The sequence below is a fragment of the Rhinatrema bivittatum genome, chromosome 3, assembly GCF_901001135.1.
Source record: "Rhinatrema bivittatum chromosome 3, aRhiBiv1.1, whole genome shotgun sequence".
Taxonomy (NCBI): Eukaryota; Metazoa; Chordata; class Amphibia; order Gymnophiona; family Rhinatrematidae; genus Rhinatrema; species Rhinatrema bivittatum.
The window spans coordinates 97,164,958-97,179,211 of NC_042617.1; the positions used below are offsets into that span (position 1 = coordinate 97,164,958).

Here is a 14,254-nt window from a genome sequence, read left to right on the forward strand (position 1 = left end):
ATAAAGCTTTCCAAAATTCTGAAGCAATATGCCAGCAACAATAAACAGAACAAAACAATTTATATAATGGTGTATCATTATCGTAGCTGTTTACCTGTGGCAGCAGAATGCAAATTACTAGGCTCTCAGCAGTCATACATAGTTCTTAAAGAAGAAAATAACACAGATTGGTCTATAATAACATGGCAGTCAGTGTTATGCTCAGATTTATGGGGAATTAGTACAATTATAAATGAAGAGGTAACGTGATTTTTCTTCTATTAAAAAACTTCAAAGGGTAAAAAAACAAAATGGTTGCCTGCACTTTTTATCCCCTTATTTATTGCTTGTTTGGGGATCCTAGAGGATCATGCTATATACTTTTTTGTTGTTTAGAGGAGAGAATTTTTAATGATGTCAGACTCAGAAATGTGGAAGATATTACCATTGGAGTCTGTTGTGTCTGAGCCACTGGGTTAGTGACTACTAATGGAGATCCTGGCCGGGTTTAGAGTCTTGGTATGGCAGTATGTGTGGTCCTTGATTACCAGCATTAAATAGGAAGCATGGTGTTTCCTAATTGTGACACGTTACTAATTGTGACCTACCCTGAGCACATACCAGATCACCTGAAAACAACAGCCTTACCCTGCATTTGAAGCAGTGTTTTTATTTTTCTTCAATCTTCATTCCTTCACAAATAACAGCACGATTCCATGCTTTGAGCAGGGTAACTCAGAACATGTTCGGCAGGCCTTTAATAGGGATGTACAGCCCATAGAAATTGTTTTGGTTTGTATTTCCATTTTGGGGGTGGGGGTGGATTGTTTTTTCAGTCATTTAATGTTTTATTTTCAGTTTGGTTTTGCCTTGCAATTCACCTAGGCCCCTCCTCAAGACAAAGAGGCAGGAGGCCTCAAAATCAGCTCCTGGCACCATATGCCTCTCCCCCCCAAAAAACAATTCTTCCTCCTCAATATCACCCATCTGTTCTCCCACCCATCCTTAACAGAGTTAGTAGATAGCCCCATCCTCCACCCAAATTTAAAAAATAGAGGTCTTCTCCAGGACCCCCCTCCTCCTGACCCCTCTCTACTTATCCTAAGGCTGTCTCAGGTCTATGGGGCAAGAGTGATGTCCAAACACTTATGACTTGAACTGTGCTACCTCACGTTCAGGAAAAAAGCAAGGATATAGATTTTCAGCCAGATTTTGCATGCAGAGACGTCATCCTTGCCAATCTACTTGAACTTCCAATTAAGGCATGTAGATTATGTACAACTGGCTTCCTAATGCCAGTCTAAATTTGATCAATACTATAAGTTTAAATTGCAGTTGTTGGATTTAAATTTTTTGTAATCTGCCTTGAGGCCATTCTTGGTAAAAAGCAGAACAGCAAGAAATCAATATTCAAAGCCATTTAGCTGGATATCTTGCAATTTATCCATTTAAATGACAAGCTTTTTAATATTCAGCACCTTTTCTGGCTATATTTTAGTCATTACACAGCTATGATCTAAATCATTATCCAGATAAAATCTAGCCAGATAAAAAAGAGGCATTCTGTGGCATTTCACGGAGGCGTTGAGTTATCTGGGTAGTTTAGTTGATTTTTAATTATAACCAGCTAAGTTAGCCAGATGCCCTCCTACTTAACTGGATATCTTCAAAAGATATCCAGTTAAGCTGTGCAGTAAATAGAAACAAAAATATATAAACATATAGGGCCTAGGACTCATCTTTTCCATGAAAAGAAATCCACACAAGGTCCTGTTGAGGGGTGTACATCCTACCCCCCAATGCCTTCTTAAATTACAAAAGAAATGCTCCGGGCTCTGCGGTTGCTCTCCCCCCATCATCCCTTCCCCAGTTCTTTAAATATTATATTCTGCTGCAGCCGTTGCACTCTCTCCTCTGCCCCCACAGTGTTAATTGTCCACTCCGCACCGCACCCCACTCTCCCCAGACCTTGCCCCATCCCCCCAAGCCATAAAAATCCCTTCTAGGAACGGGGTTTGAACTTACTCACTCCTGGCGCTCCAGTGCACCTTCTGTCAACGAGCTGCACTGGAAATGCAAACTACAGTTTAGACGTCCAGCACAGGGACGAAGTGGCAGCAGCAGCACCTTTCCCTCTGTGCTTTATAGTAGCATTCTGTAATCTGATAGATTGTTCACTGAAATTCCCCAAGGACATCTTCATGCTTTCCATTCTTTTACTAATTGTTCTTTCCAGAGTAGCAATGGCCTGTCATATGAACTCCAATGTAATAACTCCAGGCTGCTCCAAATAGCTGGTCTAGCTTCCTGAATGGGCCTGAACCAAAGGCAGGGCTGAACTCCATCCCAAGGCCACCTCTCTGCAGCTTTCCCTAGATACTAAACAAAAAAGCCTCAGGGCCTTGAGGTTGGCGCCATTTTGTTTAATAGCAGAGTGCTGTACGGCCATAAAACAAAATGACAACAGCCTCAGCACCAGCCAGTGCCATTTGACAACTAGGACCTGGCAAGACAGGAACAACTAAGGATCGTTTCTGCACCATTCAAACTGCTACGACTCCATAAATGTAGTAAGCTATTGAATGTGGGGAGGAGGAAAGATTGAGGGGATGGTAGATTTAAAAAAAATATGGTCTGCAATTCTTCAACAGAAACAACACAAATGTTTCCCTTCCTGTTCCCAACAAAGCCACGGGCATGGGTGATTTTCTAAAATAAAAAGTACTGGGTTAGAAATCGATGAAGTACTGACCGGACACTGAAAATCCAGTTTTTGCTAGAGGCTCCTCTTTCCCACAGCTTTCTAGTTATAAGGAAAGACAGAGCCAAGAGCTGAGCTGTGTTCCTGCCCACTTGTCTCCTTTCCTGTGTTGTGATTGGATGGGATGGGACGAGGAGATATGGGGCACAGCACAGCCCTCAGTTCCCAGTGACTCCACACATCTCTGCAGCAATGCTCTCTGGGACCCTTTCCCTCCCTCACTGAGTGCTGGGCCAAGACCTGAGAGAGGGGCTGCAGCGAGCCAGCCAAGGGACACTGGAACAGAGGAGGGGGAAGTTGGAGAATAGAGACAGTAAGAGTCACAGGGTGAGGAAAGGGGAGAGACAGAGGGGGACACAGAGAAAAGGGGAGTGGAAGGAAGATGGACACATGGGGAACAAGGGAAGAAAGAGACACAGAGGGGGTAAGGAAGGAAGGTCAAAAGGAAGGAGAGAGGCACAACAGGAGCATGAGGGAAGGTGGGAGACATAGATGGGAGAAGGGAAGAAAGAGACAGATGAGGCACAAAGGAGACAGGGGGACACAGGAGGAAAGGAGATAGAGAAAGTATTGCATTCGGCAGTCCACAGGTCCGTCCCACGGACCAGTACACTTACCTCCAGCCCCGTGCCCTCAGCAGTGGGCGTCCGATGCCGGGGCAGGCCCCCCGAATGGCTGCATGTCCAACCGCTGCATCTAAGAGGACTACTCGTTCTCTGAGAGAGTGACGCTGATGACAGGCTGTCTTAAGCACACCTCACCCGTTTTTCTGCAACTTAAAGGGCCCACGGCGGGAAATTCCACGTGGCACCCACTAATGACATCAGGGCTCTCTCCCTATTTAAGGCTCTCTCCCCCTGCACTTCCCAGCTCAGCAATAGGTCATCTCTTCAGAGTAGTGCTTTACTTCACCATTCTTCACCCCAGCATCGGTTACTGGTTCGTGCTCTGTTCCTGTTCTTCTACGTCTTCATCCCAAGTCTTTGTCTTCCTGGACAGTCCTCCTCGTTCGCCTCCCAGTGTTCTTTCTTGTTCTGGTGGCTTCTCGCCCTTTGTTGTTCCTTCTCCTCAGTTTGGACTTCTGGCTTCTGACCCCAGCTTGGACTTGACACTGCTGACATCCACCTGCCTCTGACCTCTGCCTGCTTATCACTATTGACTGATCTCTGCCTGGCCTGACCCTCTACCTGGACCTCGACCCTGAGTGTATTCTGCCCACCTCTGCCCACAGCCTGAACTGCTGATTGCCTGCTGCCTGCCCAGACCACTGCTTGACCTGACTTCGTCTTCTCTTATTGTGCTGGCCAGCATCATCTTCTATGTAATGGATCTTCATCTCCATAGAGGCCTATGCCCAAGTTCAGCCGGCTCTGGCACCCGAGGGCTCAACCTAAGGGGAATGAGGGCTGGTATTGGTGAAGCTCCTGTTGGGCCTCTGCTTCGGCCATCTCCACCTGCTGACGATGGGGATCTGCAGAGCTCTTCCTTGCAGGTTGCGCAAACTCCCCCTTGACCCAAGAATCCATTTCTTGGGTCAAGGGGGAGTTTGCAACAGAAAAAGGAAGGCACTGTGGAGGAGAGGGAAACAGAAGGGAAGAAACGGGGAGAGAAAGACAAGAGCTTGAGGAGGGAAAGGACTAGAGACAGGAGGTCAGCACATGAGGGGAGTGCACAGAAGAGAGGGTGGGCATATTGATAGACAGAATGCACAAGAGAGACACAGATGAAAGGCTGGGAAGGTTTAAGGAAAGGGATAGCGAATACCAGTGTCTAAGAGAGGAGGCTGTGTGTTTGGGAATGTGCATCTGTGTATGAGGTAGGAAGATGTGTGTTTGGGAGTGTGTATGTGTGTGTATTAGAGATGTGCAATCATTTATCACGAATTAGGCAATTTCAACAAAATTGCCTAATTTGTCGTGGATCGGGGGCCCCGAATCCCGATATGGTTTTTCCCCGAACTTCGTGGAAAATCCGTTTTTCAAGTTTTTTATGGGGGGAGGGGCACATTTTATTTTTTTAAATTAAAAACCACCCCAAGCATTACAATTAATACAACCCCCCCCCACCACCACCATCCCGATCCCTCCCCAAGACTTACTAACATCCCTGGTGGTCCAGCGGGGTCCCGCGAGCGATTTGCCCCTCCGTGCCCGGTGTGCCTGCCTCGCTCGAAATGGCACCGATAGCCTCTGACCTATGTCACAGAGGCTACCGGTGCCATTGGTCAGCCCCTGTCACATGGCCATCGGCGCCATCTTGTGCTCCTGCTATGTGACAGGGGCTGACCAATGGCACCGGAAGCCCCTGTGACATAGTATGGGCAAAGGCTATCGGCGCTATTTTGATTACTGGCAGCCGACGGCCTGAGGGCAGGAGATTACTCAAGGACCCCCGCTGGACCCCCAGGGACTTTTGGCCAGCTTGGGGGGGCTCCTGACCCCCCCCCCCACAAGACCTGCCAAAAGTCCCTGGGGATCCAGCAGGGGTCCGGGAGTGATCTCGTTGTCGGCTGCCAGTAATCAAAATGGCACCGATAGCCTTTGCCCATACTATGTCACAGGGGCTTCCAGTGCCATTGGTCAGCCCCTGTCACATAGCAGGAGCACAAGATGGCGCCGATGGCCATATGACAGGGGCTGACCAATGACACCGGTAGCCTCTGTGACATAGGTCAGAGGCTATCGGTGCCATTTCGAGCGAGGCAGGCACGCCGGGCATGGAGGGATAAATCGGTCGCGGGACCCCGCTGGACCACCAGGGATGTTGGTAAGTCTTGGGAAGGGATCGGGATGGTTGGGGGGGGGGGGGGGTTGTATTTAATGTTTTATAGTAAGTTTTAATGCTTGGGGTGGAATTTTTTTATCTTCATTTTCCCGCGTCGTTTTTTGGGTCGGTTTCGGTTTTCCCCATTTAGTTTTTCAAAAAAACTAACCGAGGAAAACCGAACTTTATCCCGAAGCGTCCGACTCAAAAAACGACCCGGTAGTAAAAACAAAGCTCATCTCTAGTGTGTATAAGACAGGAGACTGTGCGTTTATGGGGAAGTATGGAGATGGGTGGGTATTAGAAAGGTTTTAGTTGTGATAGAGAACAAAACTGCATGAAAAAGACTGTGGTTGATGACTTTATGAGGATAGTTGTAATAACATTTTATAAAACAATGTCTATTGAGGGGGTGCTGGAAAGCCAAGTAACAGTAGTCTGCAACCTCCCCCCCCCCCCCCGCACCCGCCCATCCTGCCAAAACATGAAGTTTACTGGGGTCTCCAGTTGTGATCCATGAAAAAGTTGGCTACCCTAGGCACAATGTCTGTGGTGCTTTCTCTTCTTTCCCTCCCCCCACCCACTTTCTAGAGCACCAGTTTATTCCTACCAGTGTCTTTTTTTCTCTCTTTCAAGCCCTTTCCCTCCACCCTCTCCCTCCATTCTGGCTTACCTTATTGTTACAGCTGCTGCTGATGCCCCCTGCCCCCCCTCCAGTTCTTCTCTTTTTATGTGCAGGGGGTGGGATTGCTGACTTCCAGGCAACGTGGTCTGCTTTTCTTCCCCCCCCCCCAACACAATGTAGTAGGGGAGTGCCAGCTCCCAGGAGCACAATGGCCCTCTCTTCTTGCCCCCATGCATGGGAGGGGCAGGGTGACTCCCAAGGCATGATGGTTTGCTCATCTTTCCTCCCTCGTGCAGTGCTTCTGGGCTGCGCGGGCCTGCTCTTCTTTCTGCATACACGTAGCAGGGGCTGGGGCGGTGCCTGCTGGCTTGTGATGGCCCGTTCTTCTTTTTCCCCACTTAGAACAGTGGTGTGGACTCTCCCGGTTGCCCTGTGCCCAGTTTTCTCTTCAAGGCTTTAGATGCAGTCCTAAATATAGCCTGCAGAGTTATCGAGATCGGCAGCCAACTCTCATTCATCTCGTGTTCCACAGACATGTCTGGCGGGCAGCCAGAAAGGGTCCAGGTCAGTGACTTGGCATGATCTGGCACAAAAAAATATCACTGGCCACAGGTAAAACAATAATCAAGGCAGAGTGGGAGCCCATCTAGCAGTATCCTAGCACTCTGTCACTATTTTGGAACCTTGGAAATGTGCTATTTTAATGTGTGTTAACAATCACTGAAAAGAGAAATTATTTGTTCATGATAACACGATGAATGACGATAAAGGTAACCAAACTGATATAACAGTTCCTTCTGTCACCTCAGTGCTATCCTGCCAGATGACATTAAACAGGAAACGTATTAACTGAATGGTGGAACATAATCCTGGCCAATTTAGAATAGGTTCCACTTGTCAACTCACACACATAATTTTAAACATACCAAAGTCAGTGTTAGTCTAATCAGCAATTGATCTATCTCTTTAAAAAAAAAAAAAAGCTTTCCAGACCCAGTCGATGAGCTTGGTTTGGAAAACGTTTTTTCTTTTTGTTCAGTTTTGTTGAATTGGTTCTCACATTCCTCACACACTCCTAGTTATGACTTGGGTGCCTGAATCTGCACTATTTGACGTTTGAAGCAATAATATAAGAAAATTGCCCTAGGAAACCACACTGATTCTTAAGGGTCAATTTTAAAAGCCCTACACGTGCCAAAGCTGGGAGATACACATGTATATTGGCCCAGTGCTCGCCGTGAGGATTTTAAGAGGTGACCGGGTACGCGTGTACCTCCCAGTAAGCAAACACATTTTTTTTTCATAAAAGGGGCTGGGAATGGGTGAGGCATAGGCGCTCCAAGAAATACGAATGAAACCAGTGCATAAGTATATGCACACCAGCGCACACCGGGGTCTCTATCTGCGTAACTTTACTTCTGCTATGGATGGCGTGTAAGTCATGAAACAGAAAAACCTGGACTAGTCAGAGGGGTTTTAAGGGACAGGGCTACCAGGGTAAAAGGGAGGCAAGTTAGCTGGGGTTTTAGGAAGTCCTCTCCTTTACTGGGGCAAACTAGGAACAAACTGGGGGAACAAGTAATTGCGTTGGCGCGGGTATCTACTAGAATCCCCCTCACGTGATCGAGGCGGCATTTGCACGCAGGTGTGCGCGTCAGTGTTAAATTGTGTGCACATGTACGCATGTATGGCCGATTTTGTAAAATGCGCGTATATACGCGAGTAGGTTATAAAATTGCTGCGTCCATTTGGGCAAGCCATCGAAATGTGCGTACACGTGTTCCCGCGCGCAGGTCTTTAAAATTCACCTTATGTTGAATTGAGCGCATTAATTGAATATTTTGTCTTTGTTAGGTCTGAAACTAGCAGTCCTGATCACAATTCCTCAACTATTGAACAAGACCTGGCAGCATTGGATGCAGAAATGGCCCAGAAATTAATAGAGCTGAAGGAACAGCAACAGCAACGGCTGCTGAATCTCCGACAAGAACAGTATTATAGTGAAAAGTATCAAAAACGAGAACATATTAAGCAGGTAGGTGTAGGATAAAAACCTTGACTTTCTGTTTTCTCTTTCACAAAAGACAGCCTCTGCATTATAGTCATTGCTTATTCTTTAGTTTTTACCACTGCTTTTTACAAAATACATCAAACAGGAATGCTGCCCTTTCTTTATTTATTTTATATTCATTGCATCGGATAATTTTAGCAGTGTAGAATGTATGACTCTTGCCAGAATTGATCTCAGACACCAGAATTGATATTCCTTTTACGAGATGTGTCATGGTACTTGTAACATCTCATCATGATACACCACTTTCAGCAGTATAGTTTTCTCTAGCACCAGGATGGGGCACTTATTGAATTCAGCAGTTGGCACTAAATAGATCTGCTACTGAGCCAACAGCAACTGACTGTGTCATCTTTCATGCGCCTTGGTCAGAAATCCGCCACAACCCTTTGATTTCTGAAAGAGATAGGTGCCAGTAATTTTTTTATTTCAGATTTTCAAGTATTATATCCTTTGTAGCCACGGAAAGACTCACCGAAATTGGAGCAGGGCAAAGGAAAAAAAAAATCCAAGTGAGGTCTGTTTCCTCCACTAGAAAGCAAAGATAGATGAATACAACTAGGTTTCTGCCTGAAAAATAGCAGTACCTCTCTGAATCTGGGTTTGCTATTGAACAATACTTTAATCCTGCGGCTTCTGATTCTTTGCTAATTGCAGTCAGATTTTGTGAATGTGAAGTGATGAACTGGTTGTTAATATTTATCTGATAGGCATAACAAAGTATGGTTTGTTTTTCTTTTGAGGTTTGATATGGAATAGTTAACTCTTGGCCTGTTGTCATTTAAACAATGTTCTGTCTGCTTTAATAGATCTGTCAAACAATGTTAGACGGGTGCATGCTACTGGTCAACACTAGCATAAAATCCCATTGATATCAGCATCATAGAGAATATATTTCTGGTAATAACACTTACCCACACTTCAAATGTTAACAAGCCCACTTCCTAATGTTGAACTGAAATTCCACCTCAGACATTTTAAACATTTTAATATGGGGTAAATCCGAGGTAAAAAACAAACAAACATGGTTTGTTTGCATTGGTTACTCCCTAATTAGTTTTCTTAACTCTCTGAAAAGAAAATGAGTTGATGTGCTGATTGATTGGCATATTTATAAGCTTGTGTGATCTATGGCTGACAGCTGGAAGGAGAAAAATAACGCTTTCACTTTTTCTCACTTTGCTGTGCCTGCAGTACAGTTTTTAGAAAGGTAGCTGTCCTAGTGGGTCCTGCCTAGCATCCAATGAGGCTACATTGGCCACACTTTTCCTGATGGAACAATACCGTACTATATCCCCAGCTGGAATTTATTAGAGAATCCAAAACCATACAAAAGATATTTAGTCTGTAATTGCCAAGGCGCAGAAATTAATTAATTCCTATAGGCATACAAGCATTTTTGGCTTTGCCACTGGGCCCAGCTCCAGTTGCTGTGTATATATAAATATATAGTAGACACATGTGTAGACATAGGCCTGAAGTGCTGAACTGAAGTATTATGATATACCTGTGAAACGCCAGGCTTTTTTTATTTCATTTGGTTTATCACCCACTATTTTGAATAAGGAATTCACCTAAGGTGAGGTATAATTTATTAGAAAGCAACAATATATTAGAAAGTTTCTAGAGTGGTAGATGTAATCAACAACATGTTGGAAAGCATCATAGCAGTCACTAGAGTGGTAGAGGTAGCAGCTGAACAGGTCCAGGCTGTAAAAGGTGGACAGTAAGGACTGAACCTGAAGGGGGGGAAAAACAACATTACAGTAAGACAATAGGTTATTCCAGATACTCATAAGTGGGGCCAGATATCTTATAGTAGCCACTTTAAGGTGCTCAGAAATGGAGTTGCATAGTTTATCAGTCATTTTAAGGCATGGAGGTGTCATGTTTGGTGCTCGCGGAATGGCCGTGCAAGCTGCTGCATTTACCCAACTAAGGCCCGATGGTTGCGCAGCAGGAACTCTGCTGAGTATGACCCTGCCCATGCCGCCATTAGCCAGGACCTCCCTAAGGCACATGCACGCCTGACGTGCCGGCTCTTAAAGGGGCTGGCGGGAAAGTCACCACAGCTCCTGCCTACATAAGCCTGGCCTGGACTCTGCTAAGACGTTTCAGCAACAGGTCCCCTGGTATGCCTTGTGCCCTGGTGCATGTTGCAAGTTCCGTGTCTTGTTCCTTGCCATATTGTGTCTTGTCTTTTTCCTTGTTCATGCCTTGCCCATGCCTTATCCTTTTCTTATCCTGTTACTCTTTCTGGATTCTGACCCTGGCTTGGACCCTTACTCTATTTGATCACTGCCCAAACTTGACCCTCTGCACTGGATCCAACCTTGCCTTATCTGCTGCCTGCCCCGAACCCCCGGCCTGGTATCTCTATCTGCTGTTTGCACCAACCTTCACCTAGACTTGAACTCTCACTCTTGCATAGACCTAGGGATCCATCTAAGATCTGCTGGCCGCCAGAACCCAAGGGCTCAACCTATGGTGATGCGGCTGGTTTAGGCAAAGCTCCAGCCATTCCCTCCAAAGGGCTTCACTGACAGTTGTTGGTGTGGGCCTAGGGGGCTCACCTGCTAGGCAGTGCCAATCACACCATAGCACTAAGAGTCCACTATTCCCATGACCATTATAGGTTACTGAGGCTATGGACCCAGTGGTTCTGGTCACCCTGTAGGCCATTCCTGATATGGCCCAATGGATACAACAGCAGCAGAATTTCTTGAATCAGGTCACTGGGATTCTGGTCAGACTGATGACTCATCTGGATGTGCTACCAGTTCCACAACCGGCTCCTCCTCCTTCATTGATTCCTGAGCCTGCCTTGCTGCCTGGCCCCCAGACCAGTACCACAGTTGCCACCTCTACCTTGCTTTCATGGGAAGCCTCAGAATCCAGGGGCTTCATCAACCAGTGCTGTATACACTTCAACCTGAGGTGATCCTCTTCCTTTTGGACAAGGTGAAGCTGACATACATTTTGTCTCAGCTAGGAGGGTTGGCACTGGCCTAGGCCTCTCCCCTCTGGGAAAGGGGTGACCCCATTCTCTCCAACCTAGACCAGTTCCTCGAGAAGTTCTGCCTTATCTTTTATGCGTCCAACCGCACCACATCCACAGCACAGAACTCTTGCAGATACGACAAGGCTCCAGCCTGGTAAGGGGATAACGCAGTTTGCTTTTAAACTCTAGCTTTGGAGCTCCTATGGGGAGAAGACTGCTTAGATTTTCTGCCAGGGCCTCTCTGAATCCATAAATGATGAGCTTGCAGGGTGAGACTTGGCCACCTTGGAGAGCCTCATCAGCCTGGCCATTTGGCTGGAACTACAGAGAGACAGAGGTCATCTTAGCACACCAGCCACAGGATCTCAAGTCCTCCCTTCTCATCTAGCCCTCCCACAATTGAAGGGGCCATAGCTCGGCTCAAAGAGCCTATGCAAATAAAGTTATGCAGGCTGTCTCTAGAAGAGAAGGAGGCATCTTAATTTGTGCCTTTATTGTTGGGCTTGGTTCACTTCACAGCATGCTGTCCTGGCAAGTCAGGAAACATCAGGATCTAGGGTTGGTAGGAGAGGCCAACCTAGGTTTTTCCAGTTCCCCTATCCAAATATTAATTCCAGTCTGTCTCTCCTGGGAAGAGACCCACATCCACATGCAAGCCTTCCTAGAAATGGGAGCGGCCGGCAACTTCATTGCAGAGGAACTTTTATGTTGCCATGGGATCTCCACTGAGCCTTTGGAAATGGCGCTTACTGTCTCGTCAGTCACCGGAGAGTCTCTGTTGGGTCGAATCACCCTGCTCACTGGACCTCTGAAGATGCAAATGGGCCTGCTCCATTAGGAGCAAATCCACCTATACGTCCTGCCAGGAGCTATTAATAACATTATCTTGGGCCTCCCCTGGATGAGGCAAAACCAGCCCCATATCAACTGGGGCACTCTGGTGATCTCCCGCTGGGGTCCCACCTGCCAGATAGTCTATCTAGCCCAGCTTCAACCACCAAGTGACTGCCAATGAAAGGCCTGACCTACCTTCCCAATACTTGGTCTACACCAATGTATTCAGCTAGCAGCAGTCGGAGACCTTATCTCCCCACCTGCCATAGACCTAATCCCAGGCAAACTCCTACCCAGAGACCAAGTCTATTTTCTATCTATTCCAGAAATGGAAGCAATAAGTAAATACATTAAAGAGAACTTGAATAGAAGCTTTATTCACCCTTCATCATGGCCTGCTGGGTCTGGCTTCTTCTTTGGGACCCCCTATATTGACTACTGGAGTTTCAACTCTATTATGAAGAAGAACTGCTATCCACTCCCTTTTATCTCTGAGCTCCTCGGTCACTTACAGGGTGTCCAACTGTTTGCTAAATTGGATCTCTGGGGAGCATAACATTTAATTAGAATTCATGAAGGCGACAAATGGAAAACTGCCTTTAACACCTGAGATGGCCACTATGAGTATCTAGTGATGTCCTTCAGGTTGTCTAAGACCCACACAATATTCCAGTTCATGATCAATGAGATCTTCAGGGATCTTCTCTACTCCCATGTATGACATCCTAGTCTTTTCCAAGTGGCTGATAGAACATCGTTGTCACATCAAGCAGGTCCTCCAAAGGCTCCGAGAGCATCACCTCTACATTAAGTTGGAGAAGTGTGCCTTTGAACAAGAAGAACTTCCCTTTCTAGGATATATTATCTCTCTCTGGGGACTCAGTATGGATCCAGAAAAGTTAAAAGCCGTCCTGGAGTGGCCCCAACCTTTTCCCCTGTCTTCTTGGCCTGGATTTCCTGGGGAATCGCTGGTGAAATTCACAAATTAGCTGGAGGGTTTGGAGGTTGGTGGCAGGCTCCCAAGACTTTTCTTCTGATCCAGAACTTTCCAGGCAATGAGATATTGTAGGCAGTTTTGAATTCTATGGGCATCTAGAATGTCCTGCCCTCATACTGGGTGTCTTCTTCTTCTACTACCTTTCCAATGGAAAAGGCTTGAAGTTCATGTATCATTAAATCCTTTCAAGTATCTGAAAGTCTGTATCATATTGCCCCTGAACCTCCTCTTTTCCAGGGTACTCATATTCAGATCCTTCAGCCTCTCCTCATAAATCTTCTGATATAGATCCCACACCATTTTGGTCACCCTTCTCTGGATCGCCTCCATCCTGTCTCTATCCTTTTTGAGATACAGGCTTCAGAACTAAACATAGTACACCAGGTGCAGCCTCACCAAGAACCCGTACAAGGGCATTACCACTTCTTTTTTCTTACTGGCTTTACCTATCACTTTTGCTGCCTTCAGATCTCCAGACTCTATTACTCTAAGTTCCTTCTCCCTGTCCGAGCACATTAGTCTTTCACTCCCTACAGCTCTTTTGGATTACTGCACCCCAGATGCATGACTCTACACTTCTTGGCATTGAATCCCAGCTGCCAAATCTTTGATCACTCTTAAATCACTTTTCATTCTACTTCTTCAGGCATATATATTCTGTTGCAGATCTTAGTATCATCCACAAATAAACAAAATCTACCTTCTATTTCTTCCTTAATATCACTCACAAAGGTATTGAACAGAACCGGTTCCAAAACAAATTGATGTGGACATCCATTTAACATTGTTTTCTCTTCAGAGTAGGTTCTATTTACCATTACACTCTGTCTCCTGTAGATAAACCAGTTTGTAGAGATGTGAATCGTGTGCCAGATTGTCTTAACGATCAGATTCGGCTGGGGGGGGTGGGGGAATCTGATCGTTAAGATATGTGAATTGGAATCGTTTCTGATTCCAATTCACATCGCTAGGGAGGCCCGCGCCGCTAAAAAAAAAAAAAAAAAACACCCGACCCGTTAAATCGACCCCTCCCTCCTGACCCCCCAAAACCTTTTAAAATTACCTGGTGGTCCAGGGGGGCCTCGGGGAAAGATCATGGGGGGCCTCAGGGAGAGATTTTGCGGCATCAGCTGTTCTAAAAAAAAAAAAAAATGGCGCCGATGCCCCTTTGCCCTTACCATGTGACAGGGTATCCGTGCCATTGGCCGGACCCTGTCACATGG

The 14,254-nt window shown here is 46.2% G+C and overlaps 1 protein-coding gene across 2 annotated transcripts in view; it reads left to right on the forward strand.

Annotated features, from left to right (window-relative positions):
- Window positions 1–14,254, forward strand: part of PLCB1 (phospholipase C beta 1) — a 1,417,494-nt gene that overhangs the window by 1,081,586 nt on the left and 321,654 nt on the right. For both annotated transcript variants that reach the window (XM_029593506.1, XM_029593507.1), the window contains exon 27: window positions 7,983–8,163. In XM_029593506.1, coding sequence (XP_029449366.1) covers window positions 7,983–8,163 — 181 coding nt within the window. The remainder of the gene's footprint in view (window positions 1–7,982; window positions 8,164–14,254) is intronic.